The following is a 24847-nucleotide window of genomic DNA, read 5'->3' on the forward strand; positions in this document are numbered from 1 at the left end:
GACAAGAGGCGGCTGATTGCTGTGCGCGCGCGCACACACACGCACACGCACACACGAAAGCATCTAAAAAGCGTGCACATGTGACTTTGCTGGAGATGTGCTCTGTGATTTGTTGTGGCGCCCTGCTGTTATGTGGCGATGATTTGTGTCATAAATTGTTTATTGTCTTTAAAGCTCCAAACAAACATTCATCAGGTGAGGCGTGCAGCCATGCCGGATGGGGGGTACAGACCTCCAATGTGGTGGAGGTGGTCTTTTTCATGTATACTGCCAATACGATTAACAATGAGGCCTTTTCACAGCTCTACTTCGACCCCGTTGATTGGAAATGGCAGTGATGCTGCATAAAAGTGATCAATCAGCTAAATGAACAGATCTTACACTAATCCCTAGGATCATCCTGGAGGCCGTGCAGGCAAAGAGTAAGGATGCTTTATTTATTGTTCTGGACGTTTCTTATCGAAGGCCCAGCGACGCTGCTCATACTGGTAAAAAAAAAAGAAAAGACATAAATTCAACTTTACAGCATCAACATCATCTTTCTTTGGATGACACCATACAAGTCATATTCATTCAATATGTCAAGAACGGACAAAGGTTTCGGGTTTCTTTCACATGTATTCATTAAGAATAGAAGTTAAAGTTAAGAAGTTATTTACCAATCATTGAGAATTAAATACTAACTAAATAATTGCATTTTTAATTATCTGAGAGCACATATTGATTGATATTGAATATTCTCTTGTCGAGCGTGAACTTATATTTATCAAGAACGAAGGTTTGTATCAGGAAATTGACGTCACATCCTAAAAGAACACAACCACAAATGTCCAATATAATCAAATGGAGCATTTCAAATGTAAGTGTCCTGGTGTGTGTGTGTGTGTGTGTGTGTGTGTGTGTGTGTGTGCATGGGATGTCCTCACATGTCCCCCAGAAGTTCGGTTTTTACAGGCAACAATATTTTCCTAATAAACATTTGAAAATAACATCAATTCGTCAATGCCAAATTTTTTTATTTGTAGTTTCACAACTCAAAACAGCAGTAAAGTATATTTAAATAAATGAACAAAGTTTGCCATCGTTGTTTTATAATATGGTGGAAGTATAAAAAACGTATCTTGATTTAAATGTGGGAATTATAAAATTTAACTGGCGATGTGATAACGTATATATTTTTTCATAAAGTCCTATAAAAATGAAGCGGTTTTATAAAGTGTTCCACAACCTAAAACAAGTTTTCAAATAGCCACTTTGATGAAATGTTTATTTTGTCTGCATTAAAGAGAGTCATAATGATAATAAATTCAATTGAACAATCAAATTAATTGAGATTAATGTCACACAAAAAAACGTCAGTGGAGCAGAATGCAGCCATCAAACATTCAACTAAGTCTTACACTGCCACCTATCGCCTACACGAGGAACTGTACGGCGGATACATGCACTTGAACAACATCTAAGCACACAAGAGTACAAATGACACAAACATCAGCCACCAGGAAAGCACAAAGGAAACGGAAACGTGAAAGTGAGGGCGACTCCTTTAAGGCTGAAGAACGTCTTTGTAAGAAAGTTTATGTTGCTGCACGCATGAGAGGAAATTGGCAGGAGAAGAAGAAGGCACTTGTGTTATGTGGGTGAACTTTGAACCTTTTTGTGACCTTAGCATTGCGCGGCTTTCAAATAAAACAGTAGTACAAGGAATATCTACACTTTATACATGTAGCACTGTGGCGGTCTACAGCACCCCCAAGTGGTCAAATACAAACATTACACACTCGCTACAACTCGCGTCAAAAAAGATGTTCTGCCCCCTTGTGGCCAAATGGAGCTCGGACAAAGAAAAATACTGGACTGTGTGTGTTTGTGTGTGAGACTGAGAAAAGGTGCGAGTGTCCGTGCGTGTGAAAATCAGTCAAACCCCTGCCAGTCGCTCTGTTCAGAGTCGTACTCGAGCTCCACCCCGATGCAGCGTACTCCCTCCAGCAGCATGGGCGTGCCGTGGTGGCGGTCTGCACACAAAAGGTCAATAATGTTTTGTGGTGTTGTTGTTGTAATGGTGACTGTGAACATCACACAATTAATCAAGGGTGTCCAAAAAATTGGCTATATTTTGACATTTTTTTAAATATAGTTTTAAAATGATAAAAGCCAATAAGCAACAGCTATATGTTTATAGATGGCAATGTACATTATATTAGTATCAACAGGTCAACTTTCCTCCTCACATTTTGTATTTTTCTGTTGTTTCATGCCCTTTTCTTGTTTAAGTGTATTATTAGGATGAATCATAGACATATCGTGGCCTATGACTGGCCCCCGGACTGCACTTTGGACACCTCTATAATGTGTAAACAGACTTGCTCACCCATGACTCTGGCATGAACTTTGACCTTGACACACACATCTTGGTTGTCCTCGCTCAGCAGCTGCACCTCCTCATAAAGCACCCCCTCCTGCTGGGCCAGGTACTCGCACGTCACTTTCACACCTCCTGAAAACACGCACACGCATCATGGACTTCCACCTCTGACACACACGCAGCCTCATCCTGATGGGGAATACCCTCGGGAGCAGGCGAGATGTCATTGATCCGGAGGTGGGGGCTCGCTAGAGGCGCTGGACACACATCCTTGCCAAGGGCCGGGACTTCTGGCAGCGTGAATGTGATTTCATAGCGGTGCTGCGTCTTCAGGAAGCCCACCTGGATGCACAGAGGAAACCCAGTTGGCTGGAGGAAGGAAAAGAGGGACCAACAGAGGCCATCTTGGCTATGTGGCGGAACGGGAGGACTACCAAACCTTTCCAAAGTTCAAAAGGATAAATATTTGTGATCACCGATTCTAGTACGTGTATACGGCCGATATGGATTTGGGATAGCACTATACTATCAAAATTCACACACGGTTAGATCTCCGGTTAGTACACAGTGCCGCCATTGAAGCGTACTGATGGACACAGCACTTCGTCTTCGTCTAACATTTCCAGGCAGCCGGCGCTTGCTGCTTTCCGTCGCCTCCGCGTGACCCTGCTCATCACTTCATGAAAAGCAGCATTCATGCACACTGCCACCATCCCACACACATGCATCGCCACCCTCATGTTTCCATGGCAACACCACCCCCCACACCCACAGCCCAAAATATATAGTGCATGCTTTCTGCATTGTAAAAAATCTAATGAATTAATTATTAATGAGATATATTCTTAGATGAAGTATTACACTAATGTGCTTTATGAAAAATAACACAAACATATATAAGCTTAGCATATATTGACCTAGACTGGATTGCTTTTAGCATGTTGAATCTCCAAAATGTACCCACGTATCTCCCCCAAACATTCAATTTTGCTCGATGCGACCCTCACTGGAAAAGGTTAGGCACCCCTACTGGAGATATGACATTACAAGTGAACTGGAAAAGAACTAAATATTGTCTACTAGAGATATGACATTACAAGTGAACTGGAAAAGAACTAAATATTGTCTACTAGAGATATGACATTACAAGTGAACTGGAAAAGAACTAAATATTGTCTACTAGAGATATGACATTACAAGTGAACTGGAAAAGAACTAAATATTGTCTACTAGAGATATGACATTACAAGTGAACTGGAAAAGAACTAAATATTGTCTACTGGAGATATGACATTACAAGTGAACTGGAAAAGAACTAAATATTGTCTACTGGAGATATGACATTACAAGTGAACTGGAAAAGAACTAAATATTGTCTACTAGAGATATGACATTACAAGTGAACTGGAAAAGAACTAAATATTGTCTACTGGAGATATGACATTACAAGTGAACTGGAAAATAACTAAATATTGTCTACTGGAGATATGACATTACAAGTGAACTGGAAAAGAACTAAATATTGTCAACGTTTTGGCCCCTTTCAACTCCCAGTGAGATAAAAACAGATATTGTGATTGTGCGGAGCACCCACTAACCCGTCTCACGCACACACCAGATTAGTACTGATGAAAGTTTAATCTTGTCCTTTAGGAGAAAGTCACATGTCCTCCCAACTAACCTGACGACATCTGCCGCAGGAAGGTTCACGTACCTTAACCAGGAAGTTGCCGTCATCTTCTGAGGTTACCATGACGACAGAGTCATGCAACTTGTCATCGAAGTGGACATGCGACGGGGCGCCGGCCTCTGGAGTTTTCTCAGAGAAGCGAACGCCTCCCGCCGTCTTGGCACAACCTGAGGAAGACGAGGGAGAAAGTCTGAGGACAAATGTGTTATTTTCTCAGGGATTCTTTCTTGTTTGTTTTCATTCTCTCGGCAGTCTTTGACTTGCTGTGTCTCTAATATACCTCTAGACCCCCTGCTGACGGAAAGCACACACATCCTAGTGAACTGGCTTATTTCACATTAATCCCCGGCTTCATCAACCGCTAATCTGTCTGCCAGAGGACATGCTTGGCGAAGTGATGCAACAATAAAACGTATCAGTCCCCATCTCGTTCATTCAATAAGGTGGACATGCAGGTGATGAGATGACATCACTCACTCTTCTTAGCTGCAGCCATCGTCCCAGCAGTAGTCTGCATCACAGCCTCACCATCCACTCGGACCTCAAAGCAGCCTGGAAACATCCGAGGAAAACACACATGAATTGAACTCATTCTGGACATTTGGAGGTTGTTTGTTTCAGGTTTGCACAGATGTGCTGCAATGGAGGCACAAGACCTCAATTACAGAAAGAGCTAAACTGTCAACAGACTTCTAAACAGTCTAAGAGGATTAAGTGGAGGCTGCTGCCATGCAGCTGGAGCCATCCCAACATCAAAACATAGAGGAAGTCAGCTTGAGTTAGTCATCAATGGTCAGTTGTGTCGCAACGCCGATGTTAAAAGTACACATTCAACTAAATGGCTAGCAATCACTAAACCAATCAACTAGAACAAGCTTTATTGCACTACTAAAGACAGCAATATTGAAATAGTAACATATCCTGAGCTAAAAAGAAGCTAACACATGGACAAAGTAGCACACATACATTAATAAGAATAATAACACAAAAAGAAGCCAAAGGAGTCTTACTTGGTTTCCTGAGCCGCAACAACAGCGACAACAAATGAAATTTGTGCAATAGCAGAAAGTATGACTGAAAGCTGTCAGCGCCCCCCAGGCGTCACTTCCGCATTGGCTCACGTGACGGCTCCTCCCGCTTCTCCTACTTCAAGCTAAACGAGGGCGATTCGGCGAATTTTGGTGTCGATCCGATACCAACTTAATAGAAGGCCAATACAGAAGATAACGATATGATTGATTAGGACATTTTTAAAGACCTTTGATATGTTGATTCACGATTATGATAACAAAACACTGGGCAAAGACTTGCAAATATTTCCCCTTTATTATATTCAATTATTTGAGCAAAATGAGCAAAAACTACTATTGGCTCACATTCAAATGCTTCATCCTCCCAAGTCCAACAACTTATTCCTCAAGTTTGTAAACTACAATATGTAACAATATATACGTACATATCATAACAAACAAAAAAGGTGAGTCTTCTATTCAAAGATAAGTATTCAGTTAGATTATAAATACCAAAAAATGAACTTAATAACTGTCTTTCCAAAAACTCGGCGACATTGGACAAGATACAGACAAAATAATAAAGGATCAAATGAAACGACCAAATGGAGGCCAGAGAAGAAGCAGTCGTAGGGACTGCCTTTGAACAGTTAAGTTTTGAGTGTGGATTTTCAGGTGTGGAGGGAGTCAATCTTGCTCTTGCCAACGGAAGCACTTGTTGGTGTCTTACTTTGACATCATTTCCGGTGAAGCCTTAGGGGGAAAAAAACAAAACAAGCTACAGCTAACAAGAAAATGTAATGTTTTTTTTAAACGCGCTTACTCGAATAGATGGCCACCAAATGAGGCAATGGTATAAACATTCTGTGAACCATGAATTTAAGAGGACTCTTTCAGGATTTTAATCCAAGGTAAAGAATGCTAGCGAGCTTTGGTTTAGCGAGTAGCGTTAGCGGCTAATTGCTCATTATCTGGAAATCATACATCAGTATGTTAGTGAGTGAACAAATACCAAATATAACGCGGCGGGAATCTCTCTATAGAGTTAAAATATAATTTGAAATTGTATTTAGAGCTATCTGAAATATTACGACATCGATGTCAAATGCTACGTAGCTGACTGTAGTCGTCAAATGACATGACATCAAATAACAGTTTTGTAGTTGCAACTGTCGTTGTGAGTTCCAGCCAGGCTACGGAGGACAATCGTGGGCTAATCTATTTATTGTAGGTTGATAATTGTACTGTTATCAACATCTTCAGTGTATTCTCTCCGCAGCAAGTTCCTGATCTACTTGTGCCTGCTACTTTTCTCTGTCTTATTGTCCCTGAGGCTGGATGGAGTCATCCACTGGAGCTACTGGGCCGTCTTCACGCCAATATGGCTGTGGAAAGTGCTCGTCATCATCGGGGCCTCAGTGGGCACCGGGGTGTGGGCACACAACCCTCAGTACAGGTAGGATGGCAGTCTCTGCAGGACGAGCGAGCAGACATGACAGTGCTCTTTTCTGACAGGGCTGAAGGCGAGACGTGCGTGGAGTTCAAGGCCATGCTGATTGCCGTGGGGCTCCACGTCCTCTTGCTCATGTTTGAGGTGTTGGTGTGTGACCGGGTGGCAAGGGGAAACGGAAACTTCTGGCTCCTCGTCTTCATGCCTCTGTTCTTCGTTTCGCCTGTCTCTGTGGCTGCCTGTGTCTGGGGGTTTCGACATGACCGCTCCCTGGAAGTAAGCCACATCACCACGATGCACAATGATCTAGAAAGTCCACACAGGATGAAGGAATAACAAGGACTTTCTTCGCTCCTCCTCAGTTGGAAGTGTTTTGCTCAGTGAACATTCTTCAGTTCATCTTCATCGCTCTGAAGTTGGATGGTATCATCGACTGGCCTTGGCTGGTGAGTCCACGAGATGACCTGATGTACGGGTGCGTACAAGGATCGTGTAGAGTCACAGGTGTGTTTGTGCGTGCGCAGGTGGTGTGTGTCCCACTTTGGATCCTCATGTCCTTCCTGTGTCTCGTCGTCCTCTACTACATTATCTGGTCGGTCCTTTTCCTCCGCTCCATCGACATCATCGCTGAGCAGCGGCGGACTCACATCACCATGGCCATCAGCTGGATGACCATCGTGGTTCCGCTCCTCACCTTTGAGGTGACTTTTGAAGGGGTTGGTATAGCAGCTTAACTATTTTTCTGGCGTTGACGTAACATTCTCTCTCAGATCCTACTGGTGCACAAGCTGGACAAACCCAACAGTTTGAGCTACGTGTGTGTCTTCGTGCCACTGTGGCTCTCGCTGCTCACACTCATGGTCACCACTTTCGGACAGAAGGGGGGGAACCACTGTGAGTACACCCCACACTTCCAAATGACTTAAGACAAATCGTGATATCGTCAAATAATTTTTTTCTGCTGTCTGTCTCGTAGGGTGGTTTGGCATTCGCAAGGACTTTTGCCACTTTCTGCTGGAGCTCCTCCCCTTCCTGCGAGAGTATGGCAACGTCTCTTACGACCTCCAACGCAGTGATGACCCTGAGGCTGCTGAGGACCCCCCGGTTCCTGAGCCGCCCCCCAAAATTGCCCCCATGTTCCATAAGAAGACAGGTGTGGTGATCACACAGAGTCCTGGCAAATACTTTGTCGCCCCATCCAAACTGTGCATAGACATGCCCGACTAATGGGGGTGCCGGGCTAGGGCACCCTCCTCGGACTCTGTATGAACAAAGAGCGGCTGTTGACTTTGCAGTCACAGGACAGGGTGGAGTCTTTTTTTGAAGGACCTTTGACCTTCAGCGAACATTAGAGCGGACACAGCTGAGGAGGTGAACGCGTATGAATGCTGCCTCACTGTCAGATGGGACCATTGGAGAGACAGCCTCACAAGAGGACCTGAAAAGTGGTGGTACCATGTTGTCCTTTTTGCTCTCTGCAATCATCACGCTGCTTCCATGATGGTTCCACCTTGGAGGCCCCGTGCACTGAAAAAAATTGCACTTACATATTCAGAGAAATTCTTTTTCTATTCCTGTATGTAAATAAGTGAATTTGTCATGAGGGACCAGAGCAACAGACAAAACGCTATAAAGGAGTCCACATGTTCCTCATTGTTCTTCATTGTTGTACTTTCATCAGGCTTCTTGTTTGACTATTTGGTATCGCACTATGTCACATGACTCCGCCTTGCATCATCACAATTGCTATCTTACAGTCAGTAAGTTAACATCTTCCTGAATCCTTCATCTTGAACAATCTAGGACAGCACTCCTTTGCTACAGTACAGCTGGTACAGAGTTCGACTCAAAGCTGGACCCAAATTCCTGGAAAAGAAGACACGTTGCAGCTTTACCGGCTGTGAATACAAAGTCAAATGGAAGAAAAAGAAAAACCTGTTGAGCCTGCCACATTGGATGGTGGACAGCAGCTTCTCTTTCTCTGCTTCGCTTTTGCATTTGTCGTATGCCTTCAGGAGACTGAGGGGGAAAAAGATCCTCTAATTAGCAGCTCATCTTTCCATAGTGGTAGTGTAAAACAGGTGTAACGGTACGCCATCACCACAGTTACCGTTGTTTTAAGGTCACAGGTTCATTTTGTGGTACAGTAAAATCATTTTTCATATAAAAATGCCAACTTTCCCCCCATAAAATTCTGCCAAATAAATATATAGGTAGTTGGAAAGGAAAGTGCAAGGATGCAGAGAAATGCAACAGAACAGGGCCAATGATTAATTTATAGTCTATGAAGTTCGTAATTGGACGAAGTGCAGCATTAATAGTTCGAGCTTGTGGTCCAGTTCACTGATAATGTTTTCATATTATCCACTTTGTCCGTTTACATATGTCACTTGGAAGGCTCTGGCCTCTCCATGGCACTAGGTATAATACAGATGTCAGATATAGAAGGTCAGATATTGATCCCATCAAACAAAAAGATGTCTGTCTATACAAATACATGTTACAGCATCCTTGGGGATATGATGTGCTCCTTTACACATTTGAAAATACTGTAAGAATGCCACTTTCATATAATTGGCATCTTTATTTTATAATCTAAGATGAATACCTACATTAACCATAGAATTGAATCAGATTATTTTTACACTGCATCAAATCATTCTGTTTTTAACATATATTGTTTTTGTTTCGTGTCTAGACTTGAATGGAATAGTGCATTACGAATACATTACACTCCCAAGGAAAGTACCTTTGTGGAGTACTGTACTGCTCCAGGATAGCAGCCGCTTTGTCTCCAGACAGGCCACTCACTTGCATCAGCTGTCTGGCAAAGGCTTCTCGCACCGTCTGACTCTGAATTAGGATGACACACATGCGCGCGCACGCACACACACACACACACACACATCACTTTCTGTCACACGGCAGCGTGCCAAAAACACCCAGCTCACCTTGTTCTTGATGGCACCGTAGTTGAACTCTGCGAAAGACATGAGTGAGCAGGAGGGGGTGTCATCGCTGTGGTCCGGGTCACCGTCCAGCTCCCGGGAGCGGCACACCAAGGTGCGGTTCTGGGGGGGGGGACATGGTGGCTTCACACAAGACTCCCAAAGACCATTGAGGTGTCGTCAGAAAACAAGGCGCACGCTGGGGTCACCTGGTATAATTTGGTGAGATGCCGCGTCATGATGCTGAGGTAGGCCGCCAACTCTCTCACGTCCTGCACTCTCTTGACGAAGAAGCCGTCCACCACCTGCGTGTTGATGATGGCCTGCTGCAGTGTCTTTTCAGGAAGGCTCAGGTGTGACGCCGCCTTCCCCTGTTCCTCCACCAGATAGATGGGCCTCCGCAGGCCACACCTCTTCAGGCGAAACTGACAGGGACAATGTTAATCCAAACAGCATTTGGTGGACCCATCAATGGGGTGGAGCTGGTCTTACCTTCTGCTCCCTGAAGCGTCCGTCAATGATGCTGCCACACAGGTCATCCATCCGCTTCCTCTCGACGATAAAATCAAGGACAAGTTCTTTGCTCGCAGCTGTAGAGCGTGACATGGGAATAATGTTTGCTCTTACATACTAGCGTAGACAAAAACAGAACAGGAACGTGTCATAAGTTCTACCTGGCGTGGGGGCAACCTTCTCCTGGGCCACCCACAGGAAGTCACCGACATTGAGCTTCCTGACATCAAACTTGACACCATTCCTCTGGAGCTCTTTGACCAACTCATGTTTGCGATGATGGCTGCCGCTGTGAACACACACCAACACATCCTGAACCATGCACACCAGCCAGATGAGCACATCAATGTCCAGGCGACGCCTCACCCCGTCGTCTCAATGAAGTCCACGCAGAGGACAATGTCATAGGATCCGGGTAGGAGTCGTCCTTCGCTCAGCACCTCGCTTCTGGGCTCAGTCAGCCTGAAAGAAGATGATTTATGGCGTGCCTCAAATGGAATACTTGCGTCACAAAACCCAGGGACCTTAACGCAGATTTCTATACTAATGTGGGCAGCACTGGAGGCAAGGTGGGTGGACTGTCAGGTACACAGCAACAGTGACTGGGAGGAAAGCGGTGTACGAATCACCAACCTTCCGGTTTCTGGTGAAAAACAAAACTACAAATAATCAAACCCAATGATTAAAAGCAGTAAAATAAAAAAACAGTTAGATATTGCACATTTTAGTGCATTGTTCGAGTTCTTTTCTCAATCAACATACATACATGTTGAAGGTTTTCAAAGTTGTTGTCGCATACAACAATGTTATTTCTACAATGTGCTCAGGGTCGGTAAATACGAGCCACACTTTGGACTTCCCTGCTTTTATTGCCCGTACAATCACAGCCTTTAAGGTCTGCGTCGCCGCAGCATGAGTACCTTATTTGTCAGAGTCAGAACTGAAACTAGCATAATGTAACAAAATGTGTAGGTCTATTTGGAGAGCAGAAAGGCTTCAAGGGTCAAAATGTGTGCCTAATAATAAAATGTATACATGTCGGTATGTCTGGAAGTGTCTGGGCTCATTTAGCCGTAACTCACTGTAGTTTATCCTTCTCTTTGTCGTCATGGTAATCATCATCATCATCATCTCCACTAGCAGTGAGGTCAACAACTGCTGGATCATCTTCCTCCTCATCGCCCAGCACATTTGGACCTGCTTTCGAATCTGGTTCTGCTGATTCCATACGTTGTGCCAAAGACAGACCTTCCTGTGTTAGAGAGTAGCTGACAACAGAAGACGTTAATTCAATAATTGATTAACCTTTATCCACGTTTATTAAATGTAGAATCAAAAATATTTTTTTTCAGATGGCACTTCACTACTGAACATGAGTGTCACATTTTAACATGCCTACAAAAAGTACATACAGTATGTCCGGGCACCCTGTGCAACTGTTAAAGATGACATCCCTGGTACGGGGGTGGATCAACATACCGTGCAGGACTGTGGGTCTTCAGCACCAGGTTCCTCTGTACCAGCATGGCCACTGATGACCAGGCCGTGTACTTACTGCCGAGCTCAGGCTATGAAAGTAAACAAGGGGAACACACCTAATATAACCAATAATCCATCAATACAATCAATGTGGAAACGCAGAGCAGGACTAACCACTGTGAAGGATTTATCACAAAGATGCTGCGCCTGGGCTTGCAGCTCCATCTTGAACATGAAGCCTTTACTGCCTGGTATCTGCAACAACACCAATGTCAATGAAGCCTTGCTGATGTCACCTCAGTGCGAGAATGTCTTATTTACCTGCGACTGTCTATAAAGTGTCAGCATGACAGCATAACCCCCGGATCGTTTCTGGGGCATATACTCCCTCTTCTTCTTCTTCCTTCCTCCTTTGTCATCCTTAGCATCTTTCTTCAACACATCCGAATCATAAACAACCAATAGTTTATCAGCGAGCATGTGAATATCATTCACACCAGCAAAACAGATTTAAAATACTAATTCATATGCATCCAACACATTATCTGTATGTGTTACCTTTTTGGTGTGATCTGGCCTCTTGTTGTCTGAGCTGCCAGGAGGCGCTGGTCTTTCATGGGGGGTAGAAACAGGACTATCCTGACCTGAGAAAGAATTTTGTATTTTGTCTCTTTGCATCACCACATCTTTTACAAAATTCCAATCTAAATCAAAATGTACTCACCGAGTTCTTTGTGGTATTGTTGCAGTTTAGAGTCCAGGATTTTACATATGCCATCTCCAAAGTTTTGCAGTATCTTGGCCTCTCTGGCATCCCGAAGCGGAAGTGGGTATTTATTCAGAGAGCTGATTGCCTACACAAAGACGTTGGACTTTTTTCCTCAACAAAAACGTGGACTCTAAACGTGGACTTAAATCACTTTAGCGTTGCTACCTTCTGATAAGTGTACTGGGTCTTCAGGCCTTTCTCCTTGGCCTCGTCCCTTAGCTCGGTGAGCCACTTAAGGAACAGGGGGTTCGGGCAGGCGGGTAGGGCGCGTTTTCGACCCAGCTGGGTTGGTTCAGAGGCTGACATCGCACTGGAAAGGACAAAGGATGATAAAGTGATCATTTGGTCAGGTACGCCGCGACTACTTCAAACAAGAGACATGCTAACTTTAGCCAACCTGCTAACGTTAGCCAACCTGCTAACTTTAGCCAGACTGCTAACGGTTAGAAAACACAAACGTACTAAAAATGTTTCACCCACAAACGACTTCGATGTTAATTCTGCCGTCGTCGTGACACAAACAAAACAGTTCCTCACTTTGTACTTTCGAATTTCCCGCAGAAATGCCATGCTAGGGTCAACAAACTGCACTTCCGTGTTGTGACGTCATGTAGGAGGTGTGGCTAACATCTACGGAGCCTTCGAAGTGCTAAAAAAGTAAATAAGCTAAATGAATGCAATGTAAGCAGATGTTTACGTCATCAATATTAAATAGTAAAAAATAAACTACTAAATTCACATGAAATAAAATATATTTTAATGTTGATTCATTTTCTACACGGGACCTAACTTGGGGCAGGATCACATCCAAAACGATGGCCATAAGCCGTGGGTAGCTATATCTCTCTCCATCTGCCGAGAAGAGGGGTTCCTTCTTAGGCATACAGGTGTGATTGTGAAGCTGTGATCTTCTAGCTTGTGTTAAGTCAAATTACCAGACCGTTATTGTGCTGTCATCTCAGTCAGCCTGCACATCCCCTCCAGCTAAGTAGGCGTTTGCTAGATTCCTCCGACAAGACCTGACAGAGGCCAGGAATCCGACCTCGCCCTGCCAAAGCCACTTCTTTGGGGGAAGCTTGAAAGGAGGGTGCAGTCACTACCATGTCACATGATCCCATGCACAACTTTGAATGTAAACATGAGAGAAATCACTGCAGTGTGATATATTACTCCTTTTAATGAACCAATGAATAGACACGTCCTATTTTGCTTTACAGAAGACCCACATGCAGTAAAAGCAAGAAAAGCAGGTTAGCAGTCCCATCACAATCCCACGTACAAGTCAGTAAGGTTTTCCCTTTTTTCACTGGCCGGATGATCCTGTTGTGTCGTCACTATCCGCCCCTTGTGGTGAACCCGGTGTGGATTCCAGTTCTCCCATCATTCCCGGTGCTCCCGAGCTCCCCACTCGCCGGCCTCCCTTCCCCTTCAAAAGGGTGCTGTCAGGGTGCAGCGAGTGGAGGTGCAGTAAGAGCTCATCCTGCGTGGCTGCCGTGTGGCCGCACTCCTCGCACACGTACAGCTTGTTGCGGCGTTCCTTATAGGCGTACTTGAGCGTGACGCTGTGGATCTTCTTCATGTGTGACTCCAACGAGCAGCGCTGCGTGAAGGCCTTGTCGCACAGCTCGCATTTGTACGGCCGCACTCCTGCACAAAAATAGAAACATCAGCGCCATCTGCCTAAATGGCGGCGGACCACGAGCGAGTCAGTGCCGCGTACCTGTGTGCGTGCGCACGTGTCTCTTCAGGTCAAAGGTGTCGTTGAATCCTTTGCCGCAGAAGCTGCATAGGTGACGCTTGGTCTCGTTGTGACACTTCATGTGTCTGTTTAACATCCGCTGGTACTGGAATGTCTTCTGGCAAATCTGCATAGAGTACGACAAACACATATTGAACACTGCAACGTTCTAGAATCTGCTATTGAAATATCACCACCCTAGTGGCCAAAATCTGGCATTGCAACATTCAGTCCAAGAAAGTCAGCTAGCCGTGCGTGTTTAAAAGCTTTGCAGTGATTTTAATGTTCCTTCACCTGACAAACAAACGGCGGCGTCAGCCCGCTTGACGACCGGATCACAGAGGAGCTGAATTTAATGGGAGTGGGGGCTGTCGTCATGGCAATGGACATCAGCGTGGCGTGCGGCACTGTCAGGGATGGCGATGTAGGAAGAGGATCATGAGGCAATTCGCCAGTCGTCACCTGACAAACAGAGACAAAGAAGCTTGGCTTCCTGCACCAACTCTGCGGCTGACCAATTACAGGCTGGATCTCACTTGACGCACTTCCATACTTCTACTTAGTCTTTCGGGTTTCTCCTTTCAAGTACATCAAAATGCACTCAAAACACCCAAAATGCTGAGTGCACAGTAATGGACATTGACCAATAGCCATCTTGACTGCGTAGTGGAAGGGGAGGGACTAGCAAACAAAAACAATTGCCGCGTCTTTGAAGCAGGCCCACACATTACAAATTCAGTATGACTGATTGTACAATGTAAAAGTGGGGGGGGGCACAGTACACTGTACTGATGGAAGTATTCCATGTGAGACACAGCCTCGTCGAACGTTCCTCACCTTCATTTTGGAGCGGACAAACGAAGAGCTTGCTTGTGACCTGATGCTGACCTCTGAACTCTCATCCGCCATCGGCACCGGGCTCTGTGGGTGACCCAGCACCGTGCAGGATGGCAGCTCGGCATGCGAGAGGCACTCGGGGGCAGACTGCTTGGCCAGGCAGAGCGGCGCTGCCTCAGCCGGACTTGCTTCATCCTCCATCATCAGGATGGACGAGGGGAAGATGGTTACTGTGGGAGTGGGTGGTGATTTCATCCGCTTTAGTTTATATTTTTACATGTACACCACATGCTCGCACACGCACACACACACACAGGCACACCGGCACACAGCATGTTTGGACCAGTTAGACCAGACAGGCCTGCAGCACCAGCTCAGTGCGTCTGAGCGTGAGTGCGTGTGTACTCCATGCAGGGCAGCACTCGTGTTAAACAGGAAGATGCACACAAACAGGTCATGTGACTGGTGTGTTTAGGTTCTTCAGGTGGTATGAGGTCACTGACTTCCGATGTGGTCAGCTCTGCGTTCATTGAGGCGGGGGGGCGGGGGCGGGGGCACGGGTGCTGCTGGACATTTCAACGTCTTTTTAAACATCTTTGTTAATTAGTCCGACTTTGGTGATAGTTTCCATGGCGACTGCTGCAGGCTGGACATTTAATCTCATCTTATTGTTTGCTCAGCCCTCCCCCTTTCGCCAATGAATGAGCCGTGTGTGCGTGTGTGTGCGTGTGTGTGCCTGTGTGTGGGGAAGGTGCTGCGGTGAGGGGGGGGGGGGGGGGGGGAGAGGGGAGGGGCTTCCATAAGTAAGAGAGAAGAGAAAAACCTGACTTGACTTGTTTCTGGAAATGCAACCTCATACTTTCACATCGGCCTGTGTGCATATAGGTGTGTGTTTGCCAAAGGCGTCTACGGGGTCCGTTACTAGTACTCCAGTCCAATAAACATTAACCCGGCAGTGCTCGGAGGAAGCGGCGGCGTAAATAAGACACAGATTAACTGTCAAAACAACCTCATGACGTGTTGTCGTTACACACTTAGCCCTCTAGAGGCAGCACTGCTTCTGGCATGCCAGTGAGGTTAGCTTAGCATGGTTAGCCTTGCACCTCACCTGACCAGGTGGCACTAAAAGTGTGGGTGACGGGTTTGTGATGGAAAGAAGGTCGGAAAGGACAGCGAGTGTCATGAAGCGTTGATGAGAAGACACTTGGTGAAGATCCTGGCACAGGTCAGGCAGGTACAGCAAGTAACGGCACATACCACACACCAGGAGACCGTTGTCACCCAGCCTTCAAGTGCAGGAAGTCCCTTCCGTAATAAGGAAAATGCTGCTTGTTGCAGGAGGATAATGTCACAAAACTGATGGGGGTGTCACGGGGGTCAGCAAGGATGGGGGGGTGGTGTAGTCCGTTATGTGTTATCTGATCCTGATGTCTCTTGGCAACAATGCCAATTGTTCTCTTGCAGGGAGGTGGGGTGGGGTGGGGTGGGGTGCACGCCCTTACATTAATGCAGTCTGTGTGTGAGGGGTGGGGTGGGGTGGGGTGGGGGCAGTCATTTCAGTTAAATTAATAGTAGTGCAATGGGGGGGGGGGGCAAGGACGACAAGGCAGCAAACGGAGATGATCGAAGGTCACAAGAAACGAGAAATAAGACCACGCTAAGTTTGAAATGTTGAAAAAAGTGGAACAGCAAAAAGTGCAACAGGAGCTATTTGGCCTCCTCACGCCCCGCTGCCCTTCCCGTTATTCGGCCCCGTTACACTCAAAGATCGGGACCACCTCCCCGCCCCCAGTAGGAATGTTCCGGCAGGTACGTGAACTCACCTGGGATGTAGACGTCTCCTCGTTCGTCGTCCGGGAGTTCGCTCCAGTTCCGCTTTCCCGGCGAAACGTTAGCCTTTTTCACGAGGAAGGCTCGGGGCATGTTGGCCTGGAACTTGGCGCCTGGCGCCTGGTCGTCCTCAAGGCTCACCTGAGCTTCTCCCTCCGCCGAAGGGTGCGAGTAGCGGGAGTCCACCTGAGGAAGGATCCGTTAGTCCACGCCTGAGAGGGACGAACGCTCACGAAAACACACACGGACGCTCACACGCACACAGGTGGGTCGAGCAGTGGCACAGGTACTCATTTAAGAACAGGAAACTGGCGCAAACGCGCATGCGCCTGAGAAATAACGGTGACAATAAGGAGAAGGGAGACTGGGCTGAGCCTCAGTTTACCTGCTAGACCGGTTTCCTACCTTTGTCAGTCTGAAAACATGGAGGGCACATGTCACCATCTCTGACTGCCTGAGCTCCTCACACATTTTTTACAATGCAATTCATTTGTCTTGAATAATTGTATGTGTCATTTATTATTAGTACATTTTTATCAATTAAATAAAAAACTGGCATGTACACTGTATGTATAATATTTGTCTATATGGAGAAAAAAGCATGACTATGGCATTTTTATTACCTGGCGACTAGTGGAACCGGGGTTCACACAAGGATGTATATAATAAGAAGTTTGTCATATACGTGTTATAATATATTCATGTTCTATATGTTTTTTAAGGTAACCTAATGTCAAATTCCGCATCAGTGTTTGCATATGAAAATCAACAAGTGTCATCTAGGCGAGGCTGTTGATGAGCAGAGGGAGGTTCAGGGAGTGTGGTATGCCGCCCGGGCGGTCCAATGACTTGGAGCAGCAGCTCACTCTTCCTTTGTCATCAGTGACCTCTGGCCTTCTTTCGCATGAAGATAAAAGCAAAAGTAGAACATGTTCCATTCCATTAACTAATTAGCTTTTTGCTTGGTGATTTAACTTAAGCCTTCACTTTTATGATTTTGGTTTTTTTTACGTATCTCTTGTGGGTCCACCGGCTTTTTAAGCGGCCTGGATTCCTCAGTGATGAGAGGAACTGGTCCGGTAGCATACCTGTGTGTTTTTAACGTAACAGATGAATGTTGCTGACCCATTTATATGTTTTTATTAACAGCATATAGTTCATTTCATTGACATGGACATCAATTAGCTGAAATAAAACACTACAGAATGTACTTTTTGTCATGTTGACATTTTGAGTCTGAAACTATTGTAGGCAATCCTGGGTTGACCACCGGGTGGCGCCAGTGAGTGTTGTTATGACAGACGTGCTGCAGTAAAAACAAGAGAAGAGGACAACCCGGAAGCGTCCAGGGCTCAAGTCCTGCTCACCGAGCTGGAGTCGCTTCAAGCCATCCTAAACTAAGCAGAGCCGCCATGTCCTCTCGGAAGAGATGTATGTTCGGCGATAACGGCGAGCAGAACGCAGAGGAAGCCGGCGGTAAGCAAAGCAGAGCGGACGGCAAGAGACACATCGCCGCTGTCATCCTGGCGAGGGGCGGAAGTAAAGGCATCCCCCTGAAGAACATCAAGAAGCTAGCCGGGGTGCCGCTTATTGGATGGGTGCTGAGAGCTGCTGTGGACTCCAACGTGTTTGACAGGTACATATCGACTTCCTCTACAAACAGGAAATGACGTTGGTTGACGTCCTGCGTCAGGTAGAAAAGAATAGTAAAGAATAGTATAAGCGGTTTAACTGTGGCTAGAACATCCATCCTGTGTACACAGCGTGTGGGTGTCGACAGACCACGACAGGATCGAGCAGGTGGCCCTCGCCTGGGGCGCCAAGGTGCACCGCCGCAGCCCCCAAGTCTCGCGCGACTCTTCGTCGTCGCTGGAAACCATCCAGGAGTTTATCGGACTCAATCCGCGTACGCACCCACACGTTAGGCGTGTGTGAGCGCAGGAAGCTATCACACACACCAGCTTTGTTTGTCTCCCTGCAGACGTGGACATCGTGTGTAACATTCAGGCCACGTCCCCCTGTCTCCACCCGTTCCACGTGAAGGAGGCCTTGGAGTTAATCACGCTGCATGGCTTCGACTCGGTCTTCTCGGTGGTCCGCAGGCACCAGTTCCGCTGGCAGGAGGTCAAGAAGGGCTGTAGGTGGACAGGCGAGCGTGAGCTGTGGTGTGTGGGATTTGTGTTCTCTCAAAACGACTTGATCTCCTTTCAGCTTGCGACTTAACCAAAGCGTTGAACCTCGACCCGGCTAACCGTCCTCGGCGTCAGGACTGGGATGGAGAGCTGTGTGAGAACGGCTCTCTTTACTTCACCACCAAAGAGCTCATCATGAACCAGAACCTCCTGCAGGTTAGCATTCATGCCAGGAAGTGTGAGAAATGAGGGAAACCCTGTGGGACGCCACACTTGACCTTGTTGATGTGCAGGGTGGCAAGGTGTCCTACTACGAGATGCTTCCAGAGTACAGCGTGGACATTGACGTGGACATCGACTGGCCTGTGGCAGAGCAGAGAGTCCTCAGGTTTCAAACACGAGTTATTTTTTCTGCGTGACTGTCTGGTAATTTTCACTCTGTCGTAGGTACGGTTACTTCGGCCGGGGAACACCAGAGGTGGTTCGCCTGATGTTTTGCAACGTATCGGGATGTTTGACAGACGGCAAGATCTACCTTTCTGTAGCCGGGGAGGAGATGATGTCCATCAGCAGCAGAGACACGGCTTCCATTCGCATGCTGCAGCGAGAGGAAGTGGAGGTTGGCGGCTTTTGAACACCTCACACCGAGCCGGCTCATGGCTTCCCAACTTGAGAGCGCCTTTCCCCCGCTCGCCTGCAGGTGGTGCTGTTGACGTCTCACAAGGACCCGCTGGCGCAGACGTTGGCAGATAGACTGGCCAAGAGAACGGGGTGCCGCGTGATGGAAGTGGGAGAAGAGCCTCTTCCTGATTTGACATCCATGCTGGAGTCCAGGAAGCTGATTTGGAAGGATGTGGCATACATGGGTATGACGCTGCCCTTGTCCACCAATGACAAGAAGCCCCCTTGGCCTCCTTATTCCGTGTTGTCCTCACCTCCAATGTGTTGACTTGTCAGGTAACGACAAGCCAGATGTGGACTGTCTCAACCTGGCTGGGTTGAGCGCTGTCCCCGCCGATGCCCCCACGGTGGCTGTCAACGCCTCCAAGTACACCTGTCACTGCCTGGCCGGAAACGGCGCAGTCAGGGAGTTTGCAGAGCATGTTCTGCTTCAGAAGGAAAAGGCCAAGTCTCAGATGAGGCAGGACCGCATCAATTCACAGTAGAACCTCAAACCGGAACATGAAAGAAGTTCATTTGCACTTACCGTTTGTCTTTTTTGTCTTTTGTGCAGACGCATTTGATTGGATGTGGGTTTGTCCTTTTGAGCTAGGTGATCATACACGACATGATGATGCTAGTTAACTCATTCTTCAAAATCAAAATCAATCCTGATTGTTTGTCTTCCCAAAGATTTCTACAATAAATGCTGACATTTGGTGCCATTTGTTGCTGCGTGAATTAGTTCATCTCTTTGCTCAATGTTAGCGACATTAATATCACTCCTTGAAATGCTGACATATTTACCTTTTTAAAGGGCTGGACCCCAGGCTAGGGGGCAGAGTAGTTCCATTTGTGTTACTATAGTAACTGCTACACAACACCTGTATCAGTATACACATGCTAAAACTGTCTAAAGAAGTTAATTTAGCTTATTTTACATCTGCAGCAAAGTGTCCTCTTTAATACCAAGATCACCCATGTTGACCAGGGGTGCCTTACATTTTCGAGCGAGGGCCACATATGGAAAAGTGACAGAATGTGGGGGCCATTTTGATGTATTTTATTTATAAAACATATAAAGACAAAACTCAGTGATAAAGTATTCATTATTAGTATCAACATTCCAGCTTTTCCTCGCTACATTACACTTTTGATCTTTTTTGCGGGGGGTGTTTGTTTAATTTCTACAATGTGCCACAGATCAATAAAAACCAAGCCTTGGGCTGCACTTTCGGAAGCCTCTGATGTCGTAGCAAGATGGCAACCTCAAGGCCAGGGTCAGAGAGGTTAGTTTTCATGGCATCAGGACACCGGTTGAAGAATAATTAGAAGCGGAAGGAAGAGAACCCGTCAGTCCGCCTTGTCGACCGGCGTGATGATAAGTGGACCATCATTCTTTCCTGACTTGTTGGTGCAGGGGCTGAAGAAGGGGAAGATGCACTCAGTGAAGGTGTCGTTGAAAGTGTAGATGTGGATTTTACAGTCCACGTTGTAGAAGGAAACCTGTCCTCTGTCAAAATCGACAAATATTCCAATCTTGTTGGGGCGAAGGTTGAGGTGGACGTCTGTGGAGGGCTCGGTGCGGAAGGCGTACTTGTTCCTGGTTTGGAGGAGAAAGCTGTCCATTAGGCTCAATATATTCTTAAACCCAGGGTCTTCAATTGAAATGGAGTAAAGTCCCTTTAGGCTGCACGGCGAATGAGTGGTTAGCGTGCAGGCCGCATAGCTAGGAGACCAGAGTTCGATTCCACCCTCGAGTTTGCATGTTCTCCCCGTGCATGTGTGGGTTTTCTCCGGGTACTCCGGTTTCTTCCAACCTTCCAAAAACACGCTAGCTTAAATGGCGACTCCAAATGGTCCATAGGTATGAATGTGAGTGTGAATGGTTGTCTGTCTATATGTGCCCTGGGATTGGCTGGCCACCAGTCACCTGAAGATAGCGGACTCTTGTAAACTCACGGTACACATAGATTCGGACTCACTTGTCTCTCAAGCTGAGGAACCAGTATCCATTACTTGGCGTGACCTCAATCTTGCCCTTCCTGTTGATGGATTGTCTGGCGACCCCCAGGTCCCAGTCAGTCTTGCCACCCACCAGCACCTGTCAATCAGGACACGTCAACAACTAACCACCTGCATCACCCCAACTCCTTCACTCACCTCCCAGTAGTGTCGCCCGGAGGTGATGGCCTCCCTCCCCAAGACGCAGACCACTCTGTCAAACCTCTCCATGTTGTCCGGAAGCAGCTGGTGGCGCTCGCCGCACCTTACCTGCGCAGGCGAGATCAGAATAAGCACTCGGCACGTAAACACCATGAACATGCCGACAAGAACAACGTCTTACACTCTTCATGTCGTCTGACAGGATCAGCCTGGGATGGGCCGTGTTGCAGTCCAGAGTCACATCCACTAAAGGAATTGGACAGCATCATCATCATCATCATCATCATCATCATCATCATCATCATGTATCTTGGTCAGGGTCACCTGGTTGTTATCAATGGGTCATACCTGCATACTCTTGCACTCTCCTCATCCCTGTAGACAATCACACATACCTGTCAGGAACGCACAGCATCTAAACCTGTGTGTGTGTGTGTGTGTGTGTGTGTGTGTGTGTGTGTGTGTACCACTCACTGGGCAGTGGGCGTGTTGGACTGGCTTCCAGCGGCGTGGCAATGAAACCTGCAGAGGGAGAACAGAGCGTGACAGAGACTATGACAAAGACTATGTGTCAATAATCAGTGTACATATTGAAGTACAGTGATGGAAGTATTCCATTTGAAACAGACTTGTTCTCCACCACGCCACTAGAGGGCACCTGTCTCTGTTACGCTCCTCAGCCGCTCCTGGAACTTCTCCACCTGAGCCGCAAGCGATTTGTAGATGGCGCTTGTCCCCAGGTCAAATGCCAGCGACACATTAGACCAGTCTTTGTCAGGCAGAGGGCTGCAGACCCCCGGGAAATTCTGGGAACGCCATGCAGCCGATTCAAGCAGAGGAATACGACAAGTCGAGTCATGATTTTGATGCCACCCACTTTGATGCCGTGTATGTGGTCGTCCGAGGCGGACAGCTTGGCAAGCGCGCTCTCCCGCTGTTTGAGATCCTCCACTTCCAGCTCCAGCTGCCGTATCATGGAATCTGCCAGCTGCTGGGATGCACTCCGTTTGACCTCCATGGCGTCAATTAGCTCCGCCTGCGAGCGCTCGATGGCTGCCACCAGCTCAGAGAACATGCACACACTGCCCGCCGTCTCCCGCTCCACTGCCAGCTGGTACCAGACACAACATTCCCAACAAGCTTCCCAAATCCAGGGAATACTCCAGCGTGCTGACTCACCCCCAGGTCTGCTACTGATGTTCGGATCTCTTCGATCTTCCGGAGTCTTTGTGTGATCATCTCCTGAATGTGCTGCTCCGTCTCCTTGAGCTGGGCCTGGACGCGGGCACACGCCATACATGGGATGAGCGCCGGACTGTACAGTGCTGCCGAACATCCGTGTTTGGCTTTCCCACCTGCTTGTCCATCCACGCAGCTTCCACTGTCACCGTGTCGTGACCACAATGCTCCTCAGCCTCGCAGTTGGGACAGATGCACTCCCCATCGGTCCGACAGAAGATCTGAGAGCAAAATGGAAATGAGAACGTTCCAACTGAACATGTGGAGCTGAAGAGAAGTCCACTACCAGGATGCCCCTTTGGTGGATCTGGCAGATGGGAATGTGATGGCTGCTGGCTGCCCCGCTCACGGTGAATCTTCTTCGGCCCGACGGCTGGGACAAAAGGGAAGGAGCTGGAGGTGGTCCACCGATGCCCCCCACCACAGAGATTGGACTTTGGTTGGGGACGGAAGACGCCATAGGGGTTGTGACTTGGGGGGTTGAGGCGATGGGCTCACCTGAGAGCAAAAGGTGACTTTGTCAGGGAGCAGACGGACAGACCGGGTGGACGCCCACTCACCTGGTTCCTCACTGGTCAGCGGTGTGTTGGCCTGAGGCCGTGGAAGCTTTTTGGTCAGTTCACTGAATAAAGCGTCGGACATGGCGCCCTCTCGTACTCGTCCTGCCTTCTTCTCTCTCACCGGCCCCCCTCCACCTCCGCCACCCACAGATATAGATCTGAACTGCTCTGTGATCTCACGCAGCGTCCGGTTGATCTGAAGGTCCGGACGCTTCTGGAAGGTCCTTTTACACAGCGGGCACTGACACACCTGCAGAGGAAGAACTGATGAGGACACGTGAGCGTGATGGCGGGAGTAGGGGGCGCTGTGGGCAAGGAACCCACCTTGGCTTTGTCCCAGTATTGGTTGATGCAGGCAACACAGAAGCTGTGCCCGCATGGTGTGGAAGACGGGTTATTGAAGACATCCAAGCAGATGGAACACTGGAACTGCTCACTGGACAGGAAACTACCATATGAAGACATCCTGCAAAGACAGGACGCCATAATAAAAGGAAAATAAGCACTTAGTAAGCAGCTAACTGACGCTATCACAAACATTCACTGTGTACATGATAAATATATAGTATAGTACGCACGGCATAATGGTGTTGTAATGTAATAATGTTGGCCTCACAATCAGGAGACCAGGGGTTTGAACCTCCACTTGGGCATCTGTGTGGAGTCTACATGATGTCATATGTGTGTAGGTTCTCCTCCCATATTCCAAAAATATGCTTGCATTAATTTAGAGCTTCTGAAAAAGTGGGCCAGGCCACCCTGGAGCAGTTCAGAAGCAGTATAGAAAAAGGATGCAAATAGAAGCATTATATAACACGTTGACACAAATCTGATTAGGATTAACATTTTAGGAATGAAGCGAGGCAAGATTTTATCACAGACAATGACATTCTGTACAAAGTTGTGGGAGTTTTTATGTGTTGTTGTTGGTTAGCATCTAAATCCTCATCAATAGTCAGGTCATTTACCACATGGCTGCCTTTCCAAAAGACTTCAATGTCACAAACTCGCCAGGTGTCGTGCATTTACAGACTTAGTGGAAAGTGGAACAAATACTGACTTCGAGGAAGTCCACGCTGTCATATAGGATAATTACCTTTCTGGTGTGAACGACACATTCCTTTGACAACAACTTGTCCCTCAAGTTTGCCTCAACTTGAACTTCAAGATCAGTTGTTTTTCCTTTGTGGCCTAATAAAGTTTTTGTCATTTCATTTTTATATTCTTCAGTTTGTGTGGAAACCGGTACCTTATTTTGAACGGGTGGTCTCAGGCAGCCAAATGGGCTTCAGGGATGACGTTTGTATCCTGGTGGCGCTCACCAGTGTAGTTGTTCCTCTGCTCGTCGCTCACTGAAGAACCAGGGTGTGCGAGGCTTGCGATTTTCGTCTCACACCACGCCCACTGGAGTCTGCTTCCCGCTCAATGTGGCCGGACTGGTTGAGGAGGAGAACCGTGCAC

The 24847-nt window shown here is 47.1% G+C and overlaps 6 protein-coding genes across 8 annotated transcripts; 2 read left to right on the plus strand and 4 right to left on the minus strand.

The window, feature by feature from the left end:
- Positions 1 to 1238: 1238 nt before the first annotated feature.
- Positions 1239 to 7521, minus strand: adisspb (adipose secreted signaling protein b). Its single transcript, XM_058068627.2, has 7 exons — positions 5796 to 7521; positions 5066 to 5254; positions 4533 to 4607; positions 4080 to 4222; positions 2569 to 2707; positions 2372 to 2497; positions 1239 to 2015 (listed from the first exon to the last, which is right to left on the minus strand). The coding sequence occupies exons 3-7, from the start codon at positions 4570 to 4572 to the stop codon at positions 1915 to 1917; spliced, it is 549 nt and encodes a 182-aa protein (XP_057924610.2). The 5' UTR covers positions 4573 to 4607; positions 5066 to 5254; positions 5796 to 7521; the 3' UTR covers positions 1239 to 1914.
- On the plus strand, positions 5775 to 8163 carry tmem185 (transmembrane protein 185). 2 transcript variants are annotated; one of them, XM_058068626.2, is made up of 7 exons: positions 5775 to 5976; positions 6345 to 6521; positions 6581 to 6791; positions 6878 to 6961; positions 7040 to 7216; positions 7286 to 7409; positions 7492 to 8163. In XM_058068626.2, the coding sequence occupies exons 1-7, from the start codon at positions 5939 to 5941 to the stop codon at positions 7740 to 7742; spliced, it is 1062 nt and encodes a 353-aa protein (XP_057924609.1). In that variant the 5' UTR covers positions 5775 to 5938; the 3' UTR covers positions 7743 to 8163. The 2 variants fall into 2 exon arrangements, with proteins under 2 accessions (XP_057924609.1, XP_057924608.2); XM_058068625.2 differs by having other exon boundaries at positions 6878 to 7216.
- On the minus strand, positions 7675 to 12846 carry mus81 (MUS81 structure-specific endonuclease subunit). Its single transcript, XM_058068622.2, has 16 exons — positions 12762 to 12846; positions 12390 to 12534; positions 12180 to 12309; positions 12014 to 12099; positions 11777 to 11887; positions 11630 to 11710; positions 11456 to 11544; positions 11059 to 11244; positions 10343 to 10438; positions 10138 to 10265; positions 9956 to 10053; positions 9673 to 9888; positions 9467 to 9586; positions 9265 to 9368; positions 8451 to 8534; positions 7675 to 8381 (listed from the first exon to the last, which is right to left on the minus strand). Exons 2-16 carry the CDS (start codon positions 12528 to 12530, stop codon positions 8315 to 8317), a joined length of 1737 nt encoding a protein of 578 aa, XP_057924605.2. The 5' UTR covers positions 12531 to 12534; positions 12762 to 12846; the 3' UTR covers positions 7675 to 8314.
- A 112-nt stretch (positions 12847 to 12958) lies between these two features.
- Positions 12959 to 16912, minus strand: ovol1a (ovo-like zinc finger 1a). The gene is made up of 5 exons (XM_058067758.2): positions 16623 to 16912; positions 14800 to 15029; positions 14257 to 14424; positions 13945 to 14089; positions 12959 to 13871 (listed from the first exon to the last, which is right to left on the minus strand). The coding sequence occupies exons 1-5, from the start codon at positions 16720 to 16722 to the stop codon at positions 13528 to 13530; spliced, it is 987 nt and encodes a 328-aa protein (XP_057923741.2). The 5' UTR covers positions 16723 to 16912; the 3' UTR covers positions 12959 to 13527.
- Positions 16913 to 17933: 1021 nt separating this feature from the next.
- Positions 17934 to 20142, plus strand: cmasa (cytidine monophosphate N-acetylneuraminic acid synthetase a). The gene is made up of 8 exons (XM_058066061.2): positions 17934 to 18265; positions 18393 to 18535; positions 18611 to 18766; positions 18841 to 18977; positions 19055 to 19149; positions 19209 to 19380; positions 19462 to 19627; positions 19719 to 20142. Exons 1-8 carry the CDS (start codon positions 18042 to 18044, stop codon positions 19925 to 19927), a joined length of 1302 nt encoding a protein of 433 aa, XP_057922044.2. The 5' UTR covers positions 17934 to 18041; the 3' UTR covers positions 19928 to 20142.
- A 321-nt stretch (positions 20143 to 20463) lies between these two features.
- Positions 20464 to 24782, minus strand: LOC131124996 (E3 ubiquitin-protein ligase TRIM39). Of its 2 annotated transcripts, XM_058066057.2 has the most exons (15): positions 24636 to 24747; positions 24483 to 24577; positions 23711 to 23852; positions 23387 to 23636; positions 23113 to 23324; positions 22943 to 23047; positions 22767 to 22862; positions 22465 to 22698; positions 22246 to 22393; positions 22062 to 22109; positions 21936 to 21962; positions 21769 to 21833; positions 21585 to 21695; positions 21407 to 21525; positions 20464 to 21024 (listed from the first exon to the last, which is right to left on the minus strand). In XM_058066057.2, exons 3-15 carry the CDS (start codon positions 23849 to 23851, stop codon positions 20775 to 20777), a joined length of 1806 nt encoding a protein of 601 aa, XP_057922040.2. In that variant the 5' UTR covers position 23852; positions 24483 to 24577; positions 24636 to 24747; the 3' UTR covers positions 20464 to 20774. The 2 variants fall into 2 exon arrangements, with proteins under 2 accessions (XP_057922040.2, XP_057922039.2); XM_058066056.2 differs by lacking the exon at positions 24483 to 24577 and having other exon boundaries at positions 24636 to 24782.
- Positions 24783 to 24847: the final 65 nt, after the last annotated feature.

This window comes from Doryrhamphus excisus, linkage group LG2 (assembly GCF_037039965.1).
Source record: "Doryrhamphus excisus strain RoL-2023G ecotype Guam linkage group LG2, RoL_Dexc_Guam_v1.1, whole genome shotgun sequence".
Taxonomy (NCBI): domain Eukaryota; kingdom Metazoa; phylum Chordata; class Actinopteri; order Syngnathiformes; family Syngnathidae; genus Doryrhamphus; species Doryrhamphus excisus.

Excerpts from the sequence above, each read along its gene's own strand:
- adisspb (XM_058068627.2), bottom strand. The coding sequence starts at position 4,572 with ATGCAGACTACTGCTGGGACGATGGCTGCAGCTAAGAAGA. Across the intron at positions 4,223-4,532 it reads GATGGCTGCAGCTAAGAAGA|GTTGTGCCAAGACGGCGGGA; the intron begins GTGAGTGATGTC and ends CGTCTTCCTCAG. Across the intron at positions 2,016-2,371 it reads AGTTCATGCCAGAGTCATGG|ACCGCCACCACGGCACGCCC; the intron begins GTGAGCAAGTCT and ends TTTTGTGTGCAG.
- tmem185 (XM_058068625.2), top strand. The coding sequence starts at position 5,939 with ATGAATTTAAGAGGACTCTTTCAGGATTTTAATCCAAG. Across the intron at positions 6,522-6,580 it reads GCACACAACCCTCAGTACAG|GGCTGAAGGCGAGACGTGCG; the intron begins GTAGGATGGCAG and ends CTTTTCTGACAG. Across the intron at positions 6,792-6,877 it reads GACATGACCGCTCCCTGGAA|TTGGAAGTGTTTTGCTCAGT; the intron begins GTAAGCCACATC and ends GCTCCTCCTCAG.
- mus81 (XM_058068622.2), bottom strand. The coding sequence starts at position 12,530 with ATGTCAGCCTCTGAACCAACCCAGCTGGGTCGAAAACGCGCCCTACCC. Across the intron at positions 12,100-12,179 it reads ACAATACCACAAAGAACTCG|GTCAGGATAGTCCTGTTTCT; the intron begins GTGAGTACATTT and ends ATTCTTTCTCAG. Across the intron at positions 10,439-11,058 it reads AAAGAGAAGGATAAACTACA|GCTGACTGAGCCCAGAAGCG; the intron begins GTGAGTTACGGC and ends ATCTTCTTTCAG.
- ovol1a (XM_058067758.2), bottom strand. The coding sequence starts at position 16,722 with ATGCCCCGAGCCTTCCTCGTGAAAAAGGCTAACGTTTCGCCGGGAAAG. Across the intron at positions 14,425-14,799 it reads TTGTCCGCTCCAAAATGAAG|GTGACGACTGGCGAATTGCC; the intron begins GTGAGGAACGTT and ends TCTGTTTGTCAG. Across the intron at positions 13,872-13,944 it reads ACACGTGCGCACGCACACAG|GAGTGCGGCCGTACAAATGC; the intron begins GTACGCGGCACT and ends ATTTTTGTGCAG.
- cmasa (XM_058066061.2), top strand. The coding sequence starts at position 18,042 with ATGTCCTCTCGGAAGAGATGTATGTTCGGCGATAACGGCGAGCAGAAC. Across the intron at positions 18,767-18,840 it reads GCAGGAGGTCAAGAAGGGCT|CTTGCGACTTAACCAAAGCG; the intron begins GTAGGTGGACAG and ends ATCTCCTTTCAG. Across the intron at positions 19,628-19,718 it reads GAAGGATGTGGCATACATGG|GTAACGACAAGCCAGATGTG; the intron begins GTATGACGCTGC and ends TTGACTTGTCAG.
- LOC131124996 (XM_058066056.2), bottom strand. The coding sequence starts at position 23,851 with ATGTCTTCATATGGTAGTTTCCTGTCCAGTGAGCAGTTCCAGTGTTCC. Across the intron at positions 23,637-23,710 it reads AATACTGGGACAAAGCCAAG|GTGTGTCAGTGCCCGCTGTG; the intron begins GTGGGTTCCTTG and ends CTTCCTCTGCAG. Across the intron at positions 22,110-22,245 it reads GAGGAGCGTAACAGAGACAG|GTTTCATTGCCACGCCGCTG; the intron begins GTGCCCTCTAGT and ends CTCCCTCTGCAG.